This window comes from Pocillopora damicornis, chromosome 7 (genome assembly GCF_964200805.1).
Source record: "Pocillopora damicornis chromosome 7, jaPocDami1.2, whole genome shotgun sequence".
Taxonomy (NCBI): domain Eukaryota; kingdom Metazoa; phylum Cnidaria; class Anthozoa; order Scleractinia; family Pocilloporidae; genus Pocillopora; species Pocillopora damicornis.
Genome location: NC_142676.1, coordinates 15,435,131 through 15,457,630, shown reverse-complemented (window position 1 = coordinate 15,457,630; position 22,500 = coordinate 15,435,131). Strand labels below are relative to the sequence as shown.

The 22,500-nt window shown below is 41.9% G+C and overlaps 6 protein-coding genes and 3 pseudogenes across 8 annotated transcripts in view; all 9 read left to right on the top strand.

Annotated features, from left to right (window-relative positions):
• The window catches only part of LOC113681367 (uncharacterized), a 9,204-nt gene extending 8,090 nt beyond the window's left edge, over positions 1-1,114 (top strand). Inside the window, exon 2 of the mRNA XM_027198463.2 lies at positions 1-1,114. This exon is cut by the window's left edge and continues 258 nt beyond it. Within this exon, the coding sequence (XP_027054264.2) occupies positions 1-1,114 (1,114 nt within the window).
• The window catches only part of LOC149042784 (uncharacterized), a 14,132-nt gene extending 1,527 nt beyond the window's left edge, over positions 1-12,605 (top strand). Inside the window, exons 2-7 of one of the 2 annotated variants that reach the window (XM_089213518.1) lie at positions 9,872-9,933; positions 10,882-10,948; positions 11,474-11,595; positions 11,864-11,941; positions 12,179-12,332; positions 12,480-12,605. In XM_089213518.1, the coding sequence (XP_089069644.1) occupies positions 10,894-10,948; positions 11,474-11,595; positions 11,864-11,941; positions 12,179-12,259 (336 nt within the window). In that variant the 5' untranslated portion in view covers positions 9,872-9,933; positions 10,882-10,893 and the 3' untranslated portion in view covers positions 12,260-12,332; positions 12,480-12,605. Of the gene's footprint in view, positions 1-9,871; positions 9,934-10,627; positions 10,949-11,473; positions 11,596-11,863; positions 11,942-12,178; positions 12,333-12,479 lie in introns of those variants that run through there. The other variant, XM_089213517.1, reaches the window with a different exon arrangement.
• Positions 1,425-2,237, top strand: LOC113681368 (uncharacterized). The gene has a single exon (XM_027198464.2). The coding sequence runs from the start codon at positions 1,425-1,427 to the stop codon at positions 2,235-2,237; it is 813 nt and encodes a 270-aa protein (XP_027054265.2).
• Positions 2,485-4,331, top strand: LOC149042788 (uncharacterized; annotated as a pseudogene).
• Positions 4,988-5,617, top strand: LOC149042787 (uncharacterized). Its single transcript, XM_089213644.1, has one exon. The coding sequence runs from the start codon at positions 4,988-4,990 to the stop codon at positions 5,615-5,617; it is 630 nt and encodes a 209-aa protein (XP_089069770.1).
• Positions 5,642-6,595, top strand: LOC149042786 (uncharacterized). Its single transcript, XM_089213643.1, has one exon. The coding sequence runs from the start codon at positions 5,642-5,644 to the stop codon at positions 6,593-6,595; it is 954 nt and encodes a 317-aa protein (XP_089069769.1).
• On the top strand, positions 6,665-8,072 carry LOC149042785 (uncharacterized). The gene is made up of 2 exons (XM_089213642.1): positions 6,665-7,219; positions 7,461-8,072. Exons 1-2 carry the CDS (start codon positions 6,665-6,667, stop codon positions 8,070-8,072), a joined length of 1,167 nt encoding a protein of 388 aa, XP_089069768.1.
• Positions 12,606-19,668: 7,063 nt separating the features above from the next.
• Positions 19,669-20,344, top strand: LOC149042783 (uncharacterized; annotated as a pseudogene). Its single transcript, XR_016188769.1, has one exon. The product of XR_016188769.1 is annotated as an uncharacterized LOC149042783 (transcript).
• LOC149042782 (uncharacterized) lies at positions 20,344-21,045 on the top strand (annotated as a pseudogene).
• The last annotated feature ends 1,455 nt before the right edge of the window (positions 21,046-22,500 follow it).

Sequence of the window (22,500 nt, the reverse complement as noted above, 5' to 3'; positions counted from 1 at the left end):
ACACTCGTCTGATGAAGAACACAGTTATGCTAAACGACAGTTGCAAGTTCAGCCAAACGAATCCAAGCTGTTAGGAGTCAAATGGAACACGGATGAAGATACAATTGCAGTACAGTTTCCGACTACAGACTTGGACACCAGCCACACAGCAACGAAACGAGAAGTCTTAGCGACTTTAGCAAAAGTGTACGACCCCCTTGGCCTCGCGTCGCCCACAACTCTTCAAGGGAAGCAAATCTATTGTGACGTTTGTGACGTCAAGGCATCATGGGATGTACCTATCCCAGACAATGTCAAGTCAAGATGGGAGAAGTGGAAAGAATCCCTTCCAGCGGAAGTAAACAGTCAAAGACCTTTGGCACCATATCACGAGCAAGTCGATTCAATTGAACTACACGCCTTTGGAGATGCATCTGCCATTGGAATCGGGGCGGCGGTTTACTCGGTTGTACGCCAGAAGAGTGGAGTCACACAGTCTCTCGTCTCAGCCAAAGCAAGACTGGCTAAGAAAGATCTCACCGTTCCTAGGTCAGAGCTCGTCAGCACCCACATGGCAACGAATTTGGTTATGAACGTGAAAAATGCAATTACAGAGCTACCTGAGCCTGCTGTCTACGGATGGCTTGACAGTACTGTGGCGTTACATTGGATTTTAGGAAACGGTCAACACCACCAGTTTGTTGCGAACCGCATACAAAAAATCAAAGAACACCCAGAGGTCAAGTGGAGATACGTCCCAACCTTTGGCAACCCAGGCGATATTGCAAGCAGAGGGGGTCTGGTCACTAACACAGAGCTCTGGTGGAGTGGTCCAGTGTGGTTACGAGATCCTGAGAGCTGGCCTGAAAACCCTGTTACCGAAAAATCAAAATCTTCAGAAAAGGAGGCTAAAGTCACCAAAGAAGTGTTGAGCATGGCGAAAAGTTGTCTCGAAGAAGAAGAGCAGAACGAATTCGATAGGCTTCTCAACTCTCATGATCTACGACGAGCACTACGAATTCAAGCCTGGATACGACATTTCACCACCCACAGAGATTGCAAAGGACCCCTCACAAGTGAAGACCTGCGAGAAGTAAGAGACTGGTGGATTAGAAGAGTTCAGAACCTTGATTAAAAGAAGCCTCAATTTACACAGACGAAAAATGCACTGAATCTTATCCCTAATTCAGAAGGAATACTTGAGTGCCGTGGGAGAATCCAGGGGATGTATAGTATACCTTCCAGCAGACTCCACGTTTACCAGGAAGCTGGTTCAGAGAATCCACGCAAAGACCCTTCACGGGGGAGTATCGCTTACAATGGCCACCGTTCAAGAGAGTTACTGGATTCCAAAACTCAGAAAGCTGGTTAAGTCTGTTGGATCAACATGCTGAGGCTGTAAACGGTTTACAGCACCGCCTTTAACAACACCACCCCCCAGACCAATGCCTAGTGACCGTACCCTTGGTGGAGCAGCATTTGAAGTCATAGGGACGGATTTTGCAGGCCCAATCCTCTACAAGGTGACCCCTCGACGACAAGGAAAGGCATACTTGGTGATTTTCTCCTGTAGTTTGTCCCAAGCAGTTCACCTAGAGCTGGTGCCAAGCCTAAAAACCAGTGCTTTCCTGCCATGCCTCAAGCGGCTCATCGCCAGGCGAGGACATCCCAGAGTGATCTACTCAGACAATGGTAGCACCTTTGTGAAAGCAGCTAAGTGGCTGAAACAAGGGCGAGAAGATGAGAAGCTACAAGGCTACCTGGAATGGCATGATATCGAGTGGAAATTCAACCTTAGTCATGCCCCTTGGTGGGGCGGGCAGTTTAAACGGCTCATCGGAGTAGTTAAGAAAGCTATGCACAAGGTCATCGGGAGAGGTTCTCTGTTCTGGAATGAACTGATCGACATACTTCTCAAAGTGGAAACCCAAGTGAACCGACACCCGCTCAATTACGTTGAAGACGATCCAGATCTACCAACCCTTACACCAGCAACCTTCCTGTTTCAGCGGACCACGCACCTTCCTGAAGAGCAGACCTGGCGCATCCCAGACAAGGACCTGCGCAGACGAGCACGATTTCTTCAGACCTGCAAGGATCACATAAGAACAAAATGGCAACGCGAGTATCTGACAGCCCTGAGAGAGCGCCATAACCTATTTCACAAGACAGCAAACCACAAGGTAAAAGTTGGAGATGCAGTGATGCAGTGCGAACAGACAACAAGAACCGCGGCAAGTGGCTGTCATAAACAGTGACGCGTATTTGTTATGTAATCAAAGTCATCACGCTTTCCGTTTTGTTTATACAAAGAGAGCACATGACAACAATTGTAGGATATCAAATTTAGTGTGTATATTAGGGGCGTGTGATTTAAATCGAAAGGTTCTTTCTGTACGATATCAGAGTGGAATAAATCAGAATTTATATGAAAACGATTACGACTACTTCGTGTTTATAATATGGCGCCCAACGTGGGGCTTGAAATCACGACCTGAAGAAAAGATGTCAGAAGGAGATCTACCACGACTAAGAGCAACTCGCGGGGCCAACAGAGGAGTCATAACGAAGCTCATCGGCGAAGCCGATACAATCTTGGAAAATGCGACCTCCAAATTGGATATCAAAACGAAAAACAAGTTAACGAGAATCGAAGAAATGTTAAAGGAAAAATCGAAACTGGTCTCAGATCTAGACGAAAAAATCGTATTCGTCTGTAAAGTGGAGGAAATCGAAAAGGAAATTGATGAAGCCGAAACATTGAAAATGCGAGTAATGGACGCTCTTGCGAATATTTCCCTCACGACAACGCCCTCAAATACGAGTACAACTTACACGACAACCGGTGGATCCGCGGCACAATTTACAGAAAACAACCCTTCTATTCCGACCGGTTCACTATCGATGCCTCCTTCGAATCAAGCCATACAAACAACGGGATCTCCTCCAGCTTCTTCAGCTCCTCCTTTGCCGAATCAAACTTCCCAACATAGTGGTACACCTCCTACAACAAATGCAGCGACATCTAAACTACCAAAGCTCACCCTACCGAAATTTAGAGGATACATTCGAAAGTGCCGTCCATTCGAACCCGAATTTATCGAAAATCGCAAAGTTCAATTATCTAGTAGCTCAACTCGAGGGAACAGCGTCACGCGCCATTGCAGGGTTACTGATTACCAAAGACAACTATCAAGCGGCTGTGGACATTTTGATGAAACGATTCGGAAAACCACAACAAATCATCGCTTCCCACATGGACGAACTTTTGAAAATCTCCGTATGTTCTTCAGAAAGGCCTTCTCAACTCCGTTATTTGTATGACAAAATCAGCGTAAACGTAAGAGGCTTAGAAGCCCTGGGCATCAAATCTGCACAATATGGAAGTCTTCTCATTCCGGTAATTATGTCGAAACTTCCTCCCGATATACGAATTCACGTCGCTCGCAACACTAGTCAAGATGTCTGGAAAATCGAACCGCTACTCGACCTATTACAACGCGAAATCGAAGCGAGAGAAATGAGCAAAAGAGTTAAAACCGTCCCACATTTAGAATCAAAACGACAGCCTCCTCCACATTTTGTTCCTGATAAATCGAAGGTTTTGCCACCCACTATTCCACCCGGTACTTCTGGTGCCTATCTTGCTGATTAACAAACCCAACAGTTTGCGCCGACTTGTGTTTACTGTTCTGGGAAACATTTCTCAGCTTCGTGCGAAATGGTCACCGAATTAAACGCTCGCAGAACCATCCTTGCTCGGGACAAAAGATGTTTCATGTGCCTTTGAAAGGGACATCAACAGGATCAATGCCAGAAAACTTGCAGAAGATGCGACAAGAGACACCATCAATCGATTTGTCCACGAAACGCGAACTCCTCCAACAACAACAATAACAACGCGCAGAATACAGAACGTCCCCTCAATTCCGACCGATCTACACAAGAAAGACCTTGGGACCAGACGATCAACGAAAGAGAGAATACTGGCATCACAACAGCAACTACGACAAATCGCGAGAGTTCAAAACCGAATTGCAGAGTGTTACTTCAAACAGCTAAGGCTATAGCGACAAACGAAGATGGGAATAGATCGACCGAGGTGAGATTACTTTTCGACAGTGGAAGTCAGCGCTCTTACATCACTGAGAATTTACGAGCAACACTTCATCTGGAATCACTTCAAACTGAACGACTCAACTTGAACACATTTGGAGAAGCAAAGTACAAGAAGCAGAATTGTGATGTTGTGAAATTACAAGTACAAAGGTCTGGATGCGAAGATGCCATTAAAATTTCTGCTCTGACATTTCCGGTTATTTGTTCGCCTTTACCTGGCAAGGTCTCTGTAAACTACCCGCATTTGGATGGATTGGAGCTAGCGGATGAACCGTTTGACGCCGAAGGTTCGATTGATATTCTGATCGGCTGCGATTATTACTGGCATTTTGTAACGCGGGAGACAAGACGAGGAGACGAAGGTCCCATTGCTGTAAATAGCAAACTCGGGTGGCCGCTGTCTGGACCAGTTAAAGGAACACTCGATCGGAGTTATGTTACGCATTCAAATTTAATAATCGAAGGCCATGACAACCAATTTGCCCGAAACGAAGACGACGTTCTCACGAACACTCTGAAGAACTTTTGGGAGACTGAGGCAATTGGCATTAAGGATCTGACTCAACAGGAAACGAAGGAATCTTTCAAAATCGACGTTGCATGGAGCGAAGACCGATACAAAGTCAATTTACCGTGGAAAGAAAATTGTTTGCCGCTATCCTTCAACAACTATCTGTTGTGCGAATCGCGATTAAGGTCCTTACATCACAAGCTGCGCAAAGACCCAGAGTTATTAGCCGAATACGACAACATCATTCAAGACCAGTTATCAAAGGGGATAATCGAGCAAGTACCGAATAAAGAGAAAATTGCTGCGCGACATCATTATTTGCCTCATCATGCAGTGTAAGAAAGGATCGTGAGACTACGAAGGTACGAATTGTGTACGATGGGTCAGCAAAATCTGGTAACCAAGAAGTCACTCAACGATTGCCTTGAAACTGGGCCAAATCACATCCCACATGTTTTCAATATGCTAGCGCGCTTTTGGAAGAATCCTGTCGGTATCACCGCTGACATTGAAAAGGCCTTCCTTATGGTGGGAATCCAAGAGGATCATCGAGACTTTCTTCGATTCTTATGGTTAAGAAACCCAGATTGCGTTAAGCCTGAAATTGTACAATACAGGTTCACACGGCTTGTGTTTGGGTTACGCCCCTCGCCTGCTATTTTGGGAGAGACAATTCTACATCACTTACAACTACACAAACAGAGTGACCCCGAAATCCCTGAATTATTGGAACAATCTCTGTACGTGGACGACCTGTTAAAGGGGGAGTCAGACGAAGAAAGAGGTCTCTCTGTTTACAAGAGATGCAAGAAGGTTATGTCCAGTGGAGGATTCAATCTCAGAAAATGGCGATCGAACTCGCGAAAACTACAAATGCAAATTACGAAACTTGAAAGTTCACCAGGATCAGCAAACACACAACAGGAGGTCACTAATGTCAACAAAGAAGATGACGAATCATTCACGAAATCGAGTGTTGGTTGTGACTCAATGACTTCTGACAACTAAGATGCAGTAGTTAAAATTCTAGGAATGAACTGGAACACTCTCACAGACAAAATTTTCTTCAATTTCTCCGATCTGTGCCCATTTGCACAAGCACTTCCCCTCACCAAGCGATCTGTTCTCAAGGTTACGGCCAAGATCTTCGACCCCATGGGATTTTTGACGCCTCTAACAATAGAGATGAAGATCTTGTTTCAAGAACTTTGTATCAACAAAACAAACTGGGACGAAGAATTACAAGGAACTTTGCTTCACCGATGGAAATCGTTTCTCCAAGATCTGAAGTTCATTGGCGGCTATCGTATTCCTCTATGCTATTTTTCGCGACAACCTGTAACCTCTCAGATACATGGCTTCAGTGATGCTTCAGAACGCGCCTACGCCGCGGTGGTTTATATTCAAAACACATACAGTGATGGTCGAATCGAAGTTAAATTGGTCGCTTCAAAATCGAGAGTCGCTCCTATCAAGGCACAGACAATTCCTCGATTGGAATTACTAGGAGCATTAATTTTGGCCCGACTTGTTAGCAAGTTAAGGTCGATTGGAGCTGAATACACAACCGTTCTCTGGAGTGATTCTACAACTGCTCTATGCTGGATCAAAAATGAAAGAGTATGGAAGCAGTACATTGGTCAAAGAGTAGAAGAAATTCGACGTCTAACTCCCAAAGATTTATGGAGGCACTGTCCAGGAAAATTAAATCCTGCCGATCTACTTTCGCGTGGACTATCAGCGAAAGAACTTTCTGCTAGCAATACGTGGTGGAATGGTCCGAGTTTTTTGTATCAATCTGAGAATGAATGGCCCGAAACTTCTCCATCGGAACAAGTGAACGAAGAACAAATTTTACAGGAAGCTGTCAAGAACGTACCAGATGTAACACATTCCCTTATTACCACTGCCTGCGACAAATTCAACCCGAAAGTTGACCAGATAATCGACATTGGACGGTTCAGCGACAGGACGAAATTAATTTGAGTAACCGCGTTTGTGATCAAGTTCATCAACAAGCTCAAAAACCGAACACTTGAAAACCGGAAAGAAGAAATGGAAGATTTAACAACCACCGAATTGAAGGATGCCGAGAATCTGTGGATACACTCGGTTCAAGCATCGTCTTTTACCGATGAACTTTCTTTTCTGACTCGAAAGGATTCGAAATTAACGCCACCTATACGTGTTCCGCAGTTGGGACTGTTTCTCGACGACGATGGAATTATCAGATGCAAAGGACGGATCGCAAATGCTTGCCTATCGTCTTCTGCCAGAACCCCGATACTTTTGCCTGCCAAACACGCTTTCACCAATCTCACTATTAGGAATATTCACGATTTAGTCAAGCATTCTGGGATAAGGGACACGCTTACGAACTTACGAGAACGTTTCTGGATTCTACACGGTCGCGAGACAGTCAAGAAAATCATTCGACACTGCGTTGTCTGCAGACGATTCGATGCAGTACCATGCAAACCTCCACCGTTTGCTGATCTTCCAACCAACCGAGTCTCAGATGATCCACCTTTTACTAATGTTGGAATCGACTTCGCTGGGCCATTTTACGTAAAGGAAAAAGTCAACAACGCTGAATGTGTCAAAGTTTACGTGTGTTTATTTACATGCGCTTCAACCCGTGCAGTGCACTTAGAGTTGACTAGTGGACTCGATGTCCAAGATTTCCTGCTTGCTTTCAGAAGATTCACCAATACTCCCGGCTAATCTTCAATCGGACAATGCAAAAACTTTCAAATCATCAAGCAAGGATATTCGCAAATTAGTACGGTCACCGGAAGTTTGGCGATATTTAACCAACAATCAAATCAGTTGGAATTTCATTGTGGAAAAGGCGCAGTGGTGGGGAGGCTACTGGGAAAGGCTCGTTCGCAGCGTAAAGTCTCCTATCCAAAAAACCATCCGAAAATCTACCCTCACCCACGAGGAGCTAAGTACTCTGTTAACGGAAATTGAAGGGCTGATCAACGCAAGGCCGCTGACTTATGTGTATGACGACGAGGAATCAATCTCGTATCCCTTAACGCCATCGGATCTGATATATGGTCGAAGAGTTACTACAACTCTGAACAGTCAACATTTCGAAATCACTAGCACCTACGATTCTCTGACGAAGCGACTTAAACATCATAGACATCTGTTGGGACAATTCACTCGTCAATGGAGAAAGGAATATTTAACCAGCTTAAGAGAACATGCTATCAAGAATGCACGGCTAAGGGGAGACAATGGCAATACAGGGGTCAAGGTTGGAGACATTGTTATTCTCAAAAATGACAGCGTTCGTCGAAGCTTCTGGAAGCTTGCAAAAGTAGAAGAATTGCACCCGGGCCGAGATGGAAAGGTGCGAGCAGTTTCAGTTAGAGTTACGAGTACCAATGGTAGTTCAATTCAGCGCTTGCGACAACCCATTCAACACGTTGTTCCTCTTGAGGTGAACTCTTGAACTGAACTGAGAACCTTAAACGTTGCCGTATTTAGATTTATTTCCTCACACTTGTAAATAACGCGAACATTTAGAAACAACGAACTTTGCGATAACAAATATAGTCTTAGTTTATTTTTCAAAGCGAATATAGTTGACTCTCACTAAGGTGATCAACTAGGGGGAGTGTCATAAACAGTCACGCGTATTTGTTATGTAATCAAAGTCGTCACGCTTTTCGTTTTGTTTGTACAAAGAGAGCACATGACAACAATTGTAGGATATCAAATTTAGTGTGTATATTAGGGGCATGTGATTTAACTCGAAAGGTTCTTTCTGTACGATATCAGAGTGGAATAAATCAGAATTTATACAAAAACGATTACGACTACTTCGTGTTTATAATAGTGGCCCCTAGCTGTCGTTCAACAAATCTTCCTGGGGCGTGACGGCTATACACGTGCGGTGCAGTTGAGGACAACCAAAGGAGTGATTGAAAGACCAGTACAGCACCTATACCCTCTAGAGCTACAGTGCGAGACCACGGGACCAGCAGCTCAGCAGTTAAACCCTCACGTGTAAAATTCCAGACCTAAAAGCGAAACGCAGCATCAGTAGCTGCAGCAAAAATAAAGGACATTGTGGAGAATGAAGAGAGAGATGAATTTTAGACTAGGAATTAGTAATTGAAAATGAACTTTTTCACGTTATTGACTTAATCAAACTATTTCAGTCTCCTAAGTGACATGTGTCTTCGCATACCAAGTCGCATGGGGGAGTGTGTCGGAGACTGCATGATTACTTGTGTGACGTTAATTTTGTCAACAACATTATCCTGGAGTTTCTAATTGGTATATGATTGACGTAACCTCGAATAACCTTTTTCATAGTGCTTAGCAACGATCAAACACAATGTAGAGAATGTAGTATAAGAATTAGGATCTCGCTTCAAGTTTCCAGAGTAGCTCTTTACACGCCTGCTGTAACCGAGTGAATACGCGAGAACAATCAAACAGTTAAACTCAGTTGAGTCTGTTGATTGAGTCCAGTACATTAGAAGACCGATTATCCCTAGTAAACGGGGCAAAGTTTACGAAAATCCTTTGAACACCTTTGCCCCGAAACAAGAAGTTTATTTTCATTTTCTTTTATGGTTCAATTATTCTAGAGGAAGAAAAACTATTGCATTATATCAACCACAGAACAATTTAAAACTGGAACATACTCCCACCTTCAAGATAGTCATAGGGATGCATGATCTTATGATAATTTTCAAAAGCTTAAGTGGCTACCAGTTGATCAACTATTCAAGCTTAATAAACTCGTCCTTTAAAAGAAAGTTATTGATGGAAAAGCACCAGAATACTTAATTGCAACCTTGGACTCACTACAGTTTGCACACAAGTACTCTTCCAGAACAAAAACATTATACCGCTTAGCCAAATACAGAACTGAGGCAATACGGAGAACATTCTTTTATTCCACTATTAAAGAACTAAATGCTCTCAACTTAGAACCAACCACCTCTTTTGGCTTAATGATGACAACACTGATAAATAATGCCGCCTTAAACTATATAGTGGACGATTTTAAAGTTAAAAAGTTATTCTGATTTTTAAAAATCCGTGTTTTTAAATATCATTGTAGACTGGATTCCCTTTTTTACCAATGTATTTATTTCTGTTTTTAACACCTCTCGGTCTTTCTTTTCTTTTTTTTTTTTAAATCTCTAGAATTTTTAATAACTTTTATTATAATCACTATTTGTAAATAGGCTTTTATCATGATTGTTGTAATTTTATTATCAATTTTGTTTTTAGAGGGCGTATAGGGAGAACACTTTTCAAAGTAATTGGTGTCACCCTCTTAAAATAAAATAAAGGTAAGCATTTAACCCAAAACCAAGAGCGCTATCACTATAGTGAAACCCTTTTGCACAATTTTGAAACAGGCTGGTGGAAGAAACCTCAGAAATTGCAGACACAAACGAAAACAGTTTTAATGAAAAATTTTAGCATCCCTGAGAATCCCTTTGAGCTAAATCAGAAAACAAACATATTCCTAGTAGTTTTTAATTTATCTGTTAAATCAGTGATGACTGCCTTCGGAGGTGTTGGCTCTGAGGCTATATTCCTTAATAATAGAACAGCTATTTCCTGGGCAATTCTATTTCCCTCTTCACATTGTTGAACAACCTGAGCAAGCAACTCTTTCAGATATTCGTATGATTTCTTTTCAGTTATGGGTTTTGCAACCTATTGCTTGTTTGCTTTGAGAAAGCACAGTTTGTAGCGTGCCAGGCCTTCCTGTGCTGCTGACTTAATCACAGTTTGACCAACATGTTCTCTGGCCTAGATTCAGGATATTTCTGAAATGTCATCTGGTCATTAATTTGCTGATATCATGAACCTTAGATTGACTTACTCCAAAGGTATTATGAGTGTTTTGAAAGGATTTCAAAATGGCTGGTTCTTGATCGAGCTAAAAAAGAATTAAAATAAGCACTGAAAGATTGTTGATGGCTGACACAAAAACTGAAAAAACCAAAGAAGGTTACTGTAACCAAAACTGTTCAAGACCCGATACCTGGGCGCAAAAATCTAAATATTCATACAGACCTCGCTTTGCAAGTGCTTATCATCTGTAGCTAATACGTCGTCAGCCAGCTTTAGCTCTAACTCCGACTTTCAACCTGGTAAGTTTACCCTGGCTTAAAATGTTTGATAATTCACCAGAATGTTTTTTCCTCTTCCTAGTATTAATAGTTATTGCTGTTTTTGGAGTAAATTCATTAATGATTAGAGGTACCACATGTTTTCTCTGTCAAAAGTGCACACAACAAATGTTTCACCCTGACTGCGGCAGCGATGACGAGATTTCTTCTACCAGAATCTCAGGTAGCTCAAAATGGATATCGATTTTTTTAAAATCATTTTTTACGTACATTAACATCATTACTACTATTTTATCCTGATATGTGTTTGGTAAGTCTCCTATAGGGCTGAGGCCAAACCATGGTCAACTTGCTCCTTAGGGTAGATGCAGTACCCACTAAAGCAATCTTTTGCAACTCTCTCGTGTTTGTTGAACCAGGGTTTTTTTTATTTAGTATCTCAAATACAGTAACTGTACATGTAGAGTAAATTACTTTGGCTTGCACTTCATGCTTGAATGCAGTTTTATTTAGATTCTACTTTTATTCTTTTGTTGTTAGACTCTGGCTTACAAGAAGCTCTTCAACAATGTGAAAAACTGTTGCTTGACAATTTTTTTGAGGGTGTCCATCAATCACCTTGGCAGTCAAGAATGGAGCATTCTGGATATCACAAAAACCTTGTCCAATGATTGTTTAATTATCTAATGACTCCTAAATACATTGAAGGCGCACAATCATAGATCTTACTTCATCAATTTGTTTCTAGATGTAACATGGCGCACTCCTTGTCTCATTTTCAAAAACCTGAACTGGCCAGGAGTATCAACCAGGACTGGCACAAGAAGTTTCTTCCCCAATCCAAAGTTGAAAAGACAGAGTCTTTGGATTGTAAGTATAACCTCAAATAAATCAATTGAAAAATTACAAAGATAATGATTCATATAACATATGAAACTTAAAAAATCATTTGACTTGTTATCCAATAATTTCAGGAAGTAATTGACAACCACTTTTTTGTTTAAACAGAATTTCAGAGATATCCTATTACCACATTGTTTGAAATACATTTCATAATTATTTGCTCATATTATATTTAAAACAAACTGTTCTATAATCTCTGAAAAGTAACTCTATTGTGTTTTCACTCATTCAACAGAATTTCAGGGAGCTTCTTGATGACATGACCAGCGAGACTTTTCATGTGAATGATGGTGCAAAGAAATTTGAAGAAAAGGTAAGAAGTACTCTCTGATATTTTGGTGGGGTTTCAACAGTTGTCTTGTATTTGGGGTAGATAACAGGATTCAAACACTTTACCACAATGAATATACAGAAATGTGATGTTGAAGAGAATTAGTAAAATAATCTTGAGCAAGGCTATGAAAAGCTTTAACTATACACACATAAAGATTTGCTTGTATAAAGAGAAAAACAAATAGCAAACACCTCCGATTGCTTTGTTTTGATCTAGGCACTCCGCTGGGGTAAGCAGATAGTCCAAATGTCTGGAAGTGGTCCAGGATATATGCAAACCATCAAAGCAACACCATAGATGCATATATTAATATATCATGTGCCATGTATGCTATGAAAGCATGGAAGTCTGAAGCAATTTAGCATACAAGGTATAACAAACTTATTGCTTGTTGATTGAGATGACAAAGTCTTCATGTAATTTATAACATCGATTATAGGATAAAGATTGTAGGGAAAGTTCAACAAATATTTCATTCTGCAGAGGAAAAACTAATACAGATCCCCGTTATTCTTAGTTTTCAGGTGTTGAGAAGAAAAACGATGACCTTTGGAGGTACTTCCAATGGAAGATAAACCACTGGGATGCAGCAACACATCTGCTCCTTGTAGAAAAGCGACAAGAAGAGCTGAGGGGACAGGAGCGCAAGAAGCAAACTTACACAAAGCAAAAAAGCTTGTTTTGGCTGGAGGGAGTGAAGCAAGAGTCAGCAAAAAAGGTTGTAAGGATTTCAACCATACCTCAAACATCAAGTTTCATTGCTGAACCTCAACCACTCAACCTAAGTGCGCTGAAAAAGGTGAAGACTACTGAACTTCTTGTTTTAGTCAATGAGTCAACTGGCAGGCACATCAATGCAAGAACAAGGAAACAAGTCCTACTAGCTGCTCTGCTCAGTCCAAGGTCTGAGTAACCCTGGGTCAATTTGACTCAACCAACAAAAACGGCTCCTTTAGGAGCCACCAAATATCTAAAAGCAATGAGCCTGTGTTTATACCATTGGCCTCTCCTGAGTTTCTGTCCAAGCTTAACATAATGGGTGGTGGGTGAAGCACCCCTATAATAAAAATATTTTATTCCCTTTTCTCTCGACTCCAGTTTTTTAGTTAGCAAAAAGGCACCATGTAAATTGAAGAGAATCCAAGTTATCTTAAGCCCGCATTCAAATGTAAAACACCCAATCACTATCCTTAACAAGTATTAAAAAGCATTTTATTTCACAACAGAAAACAAAATTAGAATTTAAATACTTAGATGGGCTTGTAGGGCATTCCTGAGTTGGTAGGCTTTATCACCATTACTATAAGACATAACTTTTTCAAGGGTCTTTCCAAACGTTGAGAATGTCCACGTTTCAATTGCCATCGCCACCATCTTCTTTCTGATTTAAAATGAGCGCGTGCAGACAATCTTAGCACACAACTGCTTGGTGGAAGTATTGTTGTTAGTCTTCGTAAGCTCGGAGCCTCTGAGTCCCTTTGTTTTGTGTGTTGTGTGAGAGCTGTGAGACATGTCATCTCAAGATCAGTTAATAACGGTAAAAAGTTCTTCATTTCCTAATTTGGACTCTTAGCAACTAGGCCACATTCTTGAGCTCAGCTTCAAACATAGATTAGTTTTTCAGGATCACCAAACATTTCCTTTTACAGCTCACTTTCACTAACGGCCAAGTTACAAACTCTTTGGAGAAGCTGGGCGCATACCTGGAAGGGCACTAGGCCCAGTCAGGTGATGTAAGGAAAATTTATTCATATCTATTTTAATAAATATGAATAACAAATCATTATTGTTACGAAAAATTGTCTAAGTAAAGTCCCAGAACATTCTAGAACCCGAAGTCATCTAGACATGACGTTCTAATAAAAGGAACATTCTGGAACGTTCTATTAAATAATAATATAATATATATAAATTTTTAGAGCGCCATATCCTAAAAGCTCTATGGCGCTTTACAATTTTAAAAATAAATAAAAATAAATAAAAAGTTACAAAAAACGATAAAAAGCTTGTCTAAAAAGAAGGGTCTTGAGGCTCCTTTTGAATAATTGTTATTTCAATTTATTGATTGTTATTTATTTATTTCAATTATTTAATCCTTACATAATTGTTCAAATTTAGAAACTGTGTTAATCTACTAAATTTAGAAGAAGTCAACTACGCGGAAATAAAACAGTTTGTTGTTGTTACCAACGATCCTGAGTTTTGTCTAGGAACAACCCTGCTCTACATCGACACTCGTAACATTGGGGGCCTGTCCCGGGAGAGCAGAAACTTTTTTACTGGACTATCATAACCAGGAAAGGTACAGGACAAACTTGGCCGAGTGAAAATACCGTTCTGTGTGAACCGAACGTAAAAGAAGGTTTTATTGTTATCCTGTGTGGACATTTGTTGACTATGCTAACTCAATTAGCATTGGTAATTAGTCCCTAGGGATTTTGGATATGGTAGATTGTTTTGTATCACTCCTTGTCACTTCACTTGAGGCCTTGGGCTGTGTACTGCTTGAAGCGTTCTATAACTTTTTTCGACGGATCAATCTGACATGGCGGAACAAGTTCCCCAAGCCGTTGCCGGTGGAGTGAAAGCTCAAGTTGTTCAAAATCCTCAACCTGCTCAAGGCGAACCTGCCGTGGCGCAGCAAGCTCAGGACCAACCTTTGGCACAACAAGCTCAGAATCGAGAGGTATGCATCTTTTTCTGTTTCGGATACCATGTGGTTGATTATATTTCAGTGGCTAATTTTTATCGGTAGAGTTTAGATTTGGTTTACTTTCTGTAGATGTGAAATTGTGTCAGGCCTGCGGGGCCGTGAAAGTTTTTTCTTTGCCTGCGGGGCCGTTAAAGTTACTTGCCTGCGAGGCCGTGAGAGTTTTCTTTGCCTGCGGGGCCGTGAAAGTTTTTTTTCTTTGCCTGCGAGGCCGTGAGAGTTTTCCTTGCCTGCGGGGCTGTGAAAGTTTTTCTTTGCCTGCGGGGTTGTGAAGTTTTCTTTGCCTGCGGGGCCGTGAAAGTTTTCTTTGTCTGCGTGGCCGTGAAAGTTTCTTTGCCTGTGGGGCTGTGCTGAAAGTTTTCCTTTGCCTGCGAGGCCGTTTGGATTTATTTGCCTGCGGGGCCGTGGAAGTTTCCTTTGCTTAGGAGGCCGAGAAATTTTCTTTGTCTTCGTAGCCGCGAAAGTTGTTTTGTCTGCGGGGCTGTTAAAGTTTTCTTTGTCTGCGGGGATCAAAGTTTTTTTTTCTTTGCTTGCGAGGCCGTGAAAGTTTCTTTGTCTGCACTGTCATTTAAATTTTTTGTTTGTGCTTCTGGGGTCGAAAATAGTTTCGGTGTTTTGCTTTTTGGAATGAAATGCTTTATGTTCACCTTCGGTTGAGGCAGTGTGATGCTGGCGCGCAAGAATAAATTTTTTCTCCTTTAGCCTTTTTTGTTTTTGTGGCTTGAATTTTACTTTGTAGCTCCTCGTTTAAGAAATTGCTTGCTGATGTAGAAAGTTCTGTTGCCGTGCTTTGCTTCGTTGGAGTGTGATGCCTGAGCATCAGTCGCCGTTCATTTGCTTGTGCAAGCTTACGTGTAGTAGCTTTTAGTTGTACGGTATGTAAAAAGAAAAAAAAAAAAAAAAAAACGAGAGACTGCTCTGCCGTTGTGTGTTTTAAAACAGTTTTTGGCCTGTGAGGCTAGGAGCGTTCATCGTTTTTGCTGGAAGTTTGAGGTTTTGATAATTTAATTTAATTTTTATTTAATTTAATCTAACCTTATGTAATGTAATATTTCATAACTTGTAATCTAATCGGTGTTGTTCTTTTTCAGCCTGTATTATACTGTGCTCGATTAGTTATGAGATTGAGTAATGGAAAGAAAGGGAATGAATGGATCAGTGATTTTTTATCTTACCTTTTGAAATCTGTTATATAGGAGGGTGATCTTGCTTGTGTCTTAGAGAGACTTAAGAAGTTGGAAGATTCCCAAAAGCAATCTGTTGAATCGGTGTTGGAGGATTTACAGCACCTAATACGTTTTCCGTTGTTCCAGAAGGACCAGGCAATTGATTACCTAGTGAATCTGAAGATTGTGGCCAAGGAAACAAAACACGCGAAAGCTGGATTTTATTCTGCAGTGCTAACAGCAATGCAAAATAAAATGTGGGCCTCAAACATGCAATTTAAGCGCTATCTTGAAGCCCTCTTAGGAGATAAGGAGGATGAAGTGGTACTCAAGCGGATTGCTGCCGTAGATAAAGCGTTGCGAGTGCTTGGAGTTGGTGCAAATCGTTTCATGCCAAGGGGGAGAGGCAGGGATAGATCACAAGTCCAGTGTTTTCAGTGTGGCCTATATGGGCATTATCAGAGGTTCTGTTCCTCGCGTCCACAGCCAGGTCCTCAGTCTAAGAGGCCTCGCCTTTATAATCAAGGAGTTGAGGCACCTCAAAAACAATGAATGTATTGACAGGATTAAGGCGTTTTCCCAATGTTTTTGATCAGTTTCCAGTATTTATGCCGTGTGTTTCCTGGCATTAAAGGCTCCCTTTTCATTGTGTCAATCGGTGTCAGTTGTTGTTTCAATTTTAATTCATTTTTGTAAGTTCTGGATCGGGGTAGAGTAGCTCCTGCTGGTTCATCACATATGGTGACCACCAGACGACCTGTTTTCAGGCGAATTGAGGCTGCTCCCTCCTGATCGGGAACCCCAGGTCTTCCCATAGGTGATCTCTCTTTTTGCTATCTTTTCCTTAGATTTTGGGTGGTACTAAGCGTAAAGCTGCTGTGGATAACTTTTATGTTCTTATGGAATTTCAACTACAGACAACGGTGATTAAACCAAGAAACAAGACCCTATGGGTGGATATGACTGGGGTTCCCGTTCAGGGGGGTGCAGCTGTGTGTTGGGAAAGTGTTATCTCATCTGGTAAGGTTCCGGATCTGGGGACTTTACATTTAAGGGATCCGGATTCCTTTGTGGCAGGTGGTCTTCACCGTAATTCAGCCGCATGGGAGCTGGTACTTGAGAGTCATCTGTTGAGGAACTGTATTCTAGATTGGATTAAAATAAAGTCGACATCTTAGGTTTTTCAAGACCTTTTGCAGGAGTTTTCAAGAGAGCTAAATATTCGTCTACTGTTCCACCTAAGATTTTCCCGAATCATGTAAACTGTAAATTTTACGGAATTTATATTCAAGGAGATTCGGTATCGTGTTTTAACCGGCGCGGTTAGAGTCTGGGGGGTAGTGGGTGTCGATGATCCCCCCCATCTTGTGTTGCCACTCACGGTCGAACCTACGAAGCCTCGACTTTGTATTGACGCGAGGTTTCTAAACCTTTGGATGAAAGATATGCCGTTTTCCCTGGATAAACTGAGTGAAGTGACTAGGTATGTTTATCCCGGATCGTTCATGACCAAGTGCGACGACAAGTCCGGGTATGATCACGTGATGTTGACAGAGTCCTCGCAATCATACTTTGGGTTTAGTTTTGGTGGCCTGTGGTTTGTTTGTACGACTCTTCCGTTCGGATGGAAAATCTCCCCTTATGTTTATCATACCATTGGTCTGGCCGCCACAGGTTTCTTGAGAGCTCAAGGGATTCCTTGTTCTCTCTATATAGACGATCGCTTAAATGGAGAGCTTTTGCGACCGACTGGGTCTTGGTCCATATTACCAGCGGACAGATCTTTGCAGTTCAGGTTGCTGGCGGCTACAGGTGCCATATTCGTTGTCCTTTCTGTGTTGGTTGATCTCGGTTATACCATTGGTATCAAGAAGTCGGTTCTTGTGCCGGTCACATCCCTGGGGTATTTGGGTCTGATCGTGGATTCCGTTCGACAATCGTTTTTGGTGCCGCGCCGTAAGATTGAGTCCTGGGCCTTAATTAGGGAGAAAATTCTTGCCTGCAAGAAAACTGTTTGGATCAAAACTTTACAACGATTTCAGGGGAAATGCATATCTTTCTCTTTGGCTGTTCCAGCCGCGAAATTGTTCATTAGAGAAATGAGTAGAGCGATCGCTTCTGGCTTGGATGATGGGCAAGTGTCTATGACCGACGCTTTGAGGGAGGAAATTTCGCATTGGCGTTACCTTGACAACTGGAAGGACACTCTTCCGTGGAGAGACGAGAAGCATGTGCGTATTGCGATTTCTACCGATGCGTCCGGTTATGGGTGGGGTTGTGCGGTTCATTCACCTTCAGATGATCAGATTTTTCGAGATTTTTGGGGGAAGGACACGAGTTCATAGATAGGATTGTCACACCTGGGGAGGTAATGCGGGGCTAGATTGTGAGTGCCCTAAACGTTTGGCATTTGGGACTATAGATTCACTGATTGGCAAGTTGCGTGCTATATTTGCAGAGAGTGGTCGAGGTGCAGAATGGCAGTTTTTGTTAGGTGTAGGTAATCCAGCTTCTTGTAGGTCAGTTAAGACTTATTTGAGTAATGTGCGGGAAGAACAACTAAAGGCTAGGGTAACTCCACGCCAGGCAGAGCCTATCTTAGTGAACGATTTGTTGGTTATCTCTGAATACATTAGAGCCCTTTTGTTGCATTCTTCGACTTTGCGCGCAATTCGGATTTTTATGTATGCCCGCGATCAGGCTTTTTTTAAGGCATTATTTTTTGCTGGTGATAGAGCAGCTGATTTGTTACAAGTAAAAGTATCTGATGTTTTACGTTTCTCGGATAATTTTGGTTTGTTGTTCAATCATGTTTGGACAAAGTCTCTCAGGTCAGGTGACGCAAATGTGTTTGCCTTTAAGCGGGGATCTAATCCTTTGATTTGTCCTGTCCGGGGTTTGGAAATGTATTTTGATGTGTGTAAGCTGTTACGTATTAACCTTGCGCCAGGTTTCCTTTTTTCGCTCTATTTCAAAATCTGGCGGAGTTTGTTTCAGCCATTTGGAGTCTTCGGCGGCTCAAGCGCGATTGAGTATTTATGTTTCCGCGCTAGTTGGGAAGTTATCTAGTAGTCATTTAACAGTTCATGGGTTTCGCAGTGGGGCGGCTGTATCTTTAGCATTGCGAAGCGTAAGTCTCAGTGAAATCATGGACCACATTGGCTGGAAATCTAGTAAGACGGCGCTTCACTATATCAAGCTTAAGCAAGTAGTGAATCCAGCAGGCGCGGCGGCTAAACTAGCGGATCTCCCTTTACAAGCGGGGCAGGACTACAAACATCAGGATCATCTTGTGGGATTCTCCCAAGCTTTTTCATGAATTTATTTTATTGAAGTTTTGAACTATTATAGTATAGGTTATTGTTAATGATTAGATATAGTATGTATTAAGTAAGGATTGGAAAGAGGATTAAAGAGTTCTTTGTGTTTCTTTTCTTAGGGTGTGTGATTGTTCATTTCATATGAGTGTGGGTGTAGGCTAGGGAAGGCCAGAGCGATTCTCCATACCTTATTACCATCTCATGAATAACAATTCCTAGGGAGGAATATTACACTATGCTAACTCAATTAGCATTGGTAATTAGTCCCTAGGGATTTTGGATATAGTAGATTGTTTTGTATCACTCCTTGTCACTTCACTTGAGGCCTTGGGCTGCGTTCTGCGCATCGAAGCGTTTTCCCACCCACCCACCACCGGTCGGATTGATCCGTCTCACCATCACCCCTTCACCTGGCTTGGGCTTTCCCGGCCAGAGCGATTCTCCATACCTTATTACCATCTCATGAATAACAATTCCTAGGGAGGAATATTACACTGTGTGTCATATAATATGGAGAAGTTTATCGAGTTAGGAAAAACATTTGGCCTGGAAGGAGCTGAGTTGCTTTCATTAGTGGAGAAACGTAGAGAGGAAGAACGTGAGGAGAAACAAAGAAAAGAAGAAGAAAAGAAGAAGAGAAGAAGAAGAGAAGGAAGAGAGACGTAGAAGGCAAGATGAGGAGAGGGAAGCTTGACGACAAAAGCGCGAAATTAGAAAACTTCATGTGAAGGCTGAGCTTCACAGACAAAAGGTGGAAGCCGAAGAAGCTCAGCAAAGACATGAGCTAGAAATGAAGCATTTAGAGCTGGAACAGATCAAGCATTGGCCTAGAGCTCAGGCAAATAATTACGAGGACAGAGCGAAAGCTCCTAAACTACCTTCCTTCGTGGACGGAAAAGATAATTTGGATGCTTATCTCCAGCAATTCAAGAGATTTGCAGTTACTGCAAAATGGGAGAAAGCTGGATGGGCCACCAAGTTGAGTGCTTTACTCTCAGGCCGAGCTCTCGAGGTTTACTCCCGCCTGTCAGAAGAAGCGGCGTCTGATTATGACAAAATGAAGATAGCCCTTATGAGAAGGTATGGCCTTACAGAAGATGGTTATAGGCGTAAATTTAGGACCTCAAAGCCTGAGATTGACGAGAGTCCAGACCAGTTTATTGTTTGATTGTCTACTTACCTAATTCGGTGGCTTGAACTATCAAAAACGGAGAGGAGCTTTGACGGACTAAAGAACTTGATTGTTAAAGAGCAGTTCATCAATTCATGTCCTAAGGAACTCACTGTTCACTTGCGTGAACATGCACCTGAAACCCTTGAAGAGATGGCGAAAATTGCTGACCAGTACTTAGAGGCGTATGGGAAGCAGGTTAGTGCTGGATGTTTAGTGCAGTCTTCTCCACCACAAGCTACGGCAGAAGATATTCAGTCATTCATTGAGGGTGACCAACTCCTTCTAGCCTGTGGTAAGAAAATCCCCTCACTGAGTAGCGCCTGTGTTCAACCTTTATCCGGAGCGAGGAGCAAGATGCCAGTTGTTAAAGGAAAGATAGGCGCCTAAACTGTCTATGTGTTAAGAGATACTGGATGTAGTGGTATCGTAGTGAAAAAAGAGCTGGTCTCGAAGGAACAGTACACAGGTGACTTTAACTGTATGTTGTTGATCAACAATACTGTGCGGAAGGTACCAATTGCCCAAATCACAATAGATACCCCTTACCTCTCTGGGGAAGTTGAAGTCCAGTGCCTTCCTGACGCGATCTATGATCTGATAATTGGCAACCAGACCCCAGTTGGCAAGAGGTATGTGCAGTCACCACCAGGAGTCAGGCTAAGAAAGAAGGAAAGCACAAGCCGCTAAAAGTTGCAAGCAGCCCAAGGAGCTAGCTCATTGGAGCTACAAGCATCCTCATGTAAATGGCGGTAAACCGGTAAGGCAAGTGATGGTACCAATGCCTTTGCGATGTCAACTCATGGAAGTAGCTCATGAATCTGTTATGGGAGGCCATATGGGTGTGAAGAAAACCGCTGACAAGATCCAGAAAGCATTTTACTGGCCAGGTATTCAAGGAGACATTTCCAGATGCTGCAAATCGTGTGATATTTGCCAGAAGACGGTGAATAAAGGGTCGGTACCTAAGGTGCCGCTAAAAAAGATGCCACTGATTGATATGCCATTCAAAAGGGTAGCCATTGACCTCATTGGTCCGATAAGTCCACCTAGCAAAGAAGGCCACCGATACATCCTTACACTCGTGGACTATGCTACACGTTCATGAGCGGACGCTGAGCTGAGCGGACGCATATTTCTTGCTCTGTGTTATTTTATACTATTAAGTTTCCCTAATTATGACTGGTAAAGAAAACCAACTAAAAAAAGAAAACCAGCAGTTAAGGAATGAAATTGAAGATCTCAAGAAGCAACTGGATAAATTGACTGAGGAAATTGGACATCGACGTGAAGAAATCAATCATGATTCTGGCATCGAACATGGCGGCGACACTGTGGGCAAAGAACGATCAGTTGAGTTTGTTTCAGCTCAATGCGATGATTTTGAAGCGTTTAAAAAGTACACATCGAAAGAACTGAAGCGTTTAAGCTCAAGGCTAAATGTAATTTCAGATGCTTGCGATAGAATCTTGCAGTCAATTGATGGCTTCGAAATGTACAGCTACCAATTTAACATCAAAGTTATCGGTCTACCGTTGCTGGCAGCGAAAGAGACGACCGAGCAGACAGCTAACCTGTGTCTTCAACTATTTCATCAGATGGGAGTGAAAGATCTTTCGATAAATGACATTGACATTGCCCATATATCTGTTATCGTAAAAATAAGTAAAACAATAGGGATGATTGCAAAGCTGAGGTACTTCGTTCCCTCTACTGTCCTTGTAAATATTTACAATTCATCAATTCTACCTTATATAACTTATGGACTCCTTGCCTGGGGCAATGCGTCAAATGCTTATTTAAACAAGATTTTAGTTCTTCAAAAGCGAGTTTTGTGCTTAATCTATTTCACCGATCGAAAAGAGCATGCCATCCCTTTATTTGCCAAAGCAAAAATTCTGCCTGTTACATTCCTATATTATGAAGCCGTAAGTAAACTTATGTTTGACGTGCACAACCAGAGGGCTCCCGTTAATATTTTGAAGCTATTTACTAAAACATCTCATACAGTAATAACCCATGTATAAGAACCTGAATTTTTCAATTTAGCCTAAATAGGTTCTTATATAAATGGTACTTAAAGGAAATTTAGCCTAAACAGGTTCTTAAATAGGTTCTTAAATTTGCATATGTATTTCATCGGAATATATTGTATATATATTGCAAATACT

Coding starts and splice junctions, on each gene's coding strand:
- LOC113681368 (XM_027198464.2), top strand. CDS start 1,425: ATGCCTAGTGACCGTACCCTTGGTGGAGCAGCATTTGAAGTCATAGGG.
- LOC149042785 (XM_089213642.1), top strand. CDS start 6,665: ATGGAAGATTTAACAACCACCGAATTGAAGGATGCCGAGAATCTGTGG. Junction 7,220..7,460: donor CTGAATGTGTCAAAGTTTAC/GTGTGTTTATTT, acceptor ATTGTGGAAAAG/GCGCAGTGGTGGGGAGGCTA.
- LOC149042787 (XM_089213644.1), top strand. CDS start 4,988: ATGGGTCAGCAAAATCTGGTAACCAAGAAGTCACTCAACGATTGCCTT.
- LOC149042786 (XM_089213643.1), top strand. CDS start 5,642: ATGAACTGGAACACTCTCACAGACAAAATTTTCTTCAATTTCTCCGAT.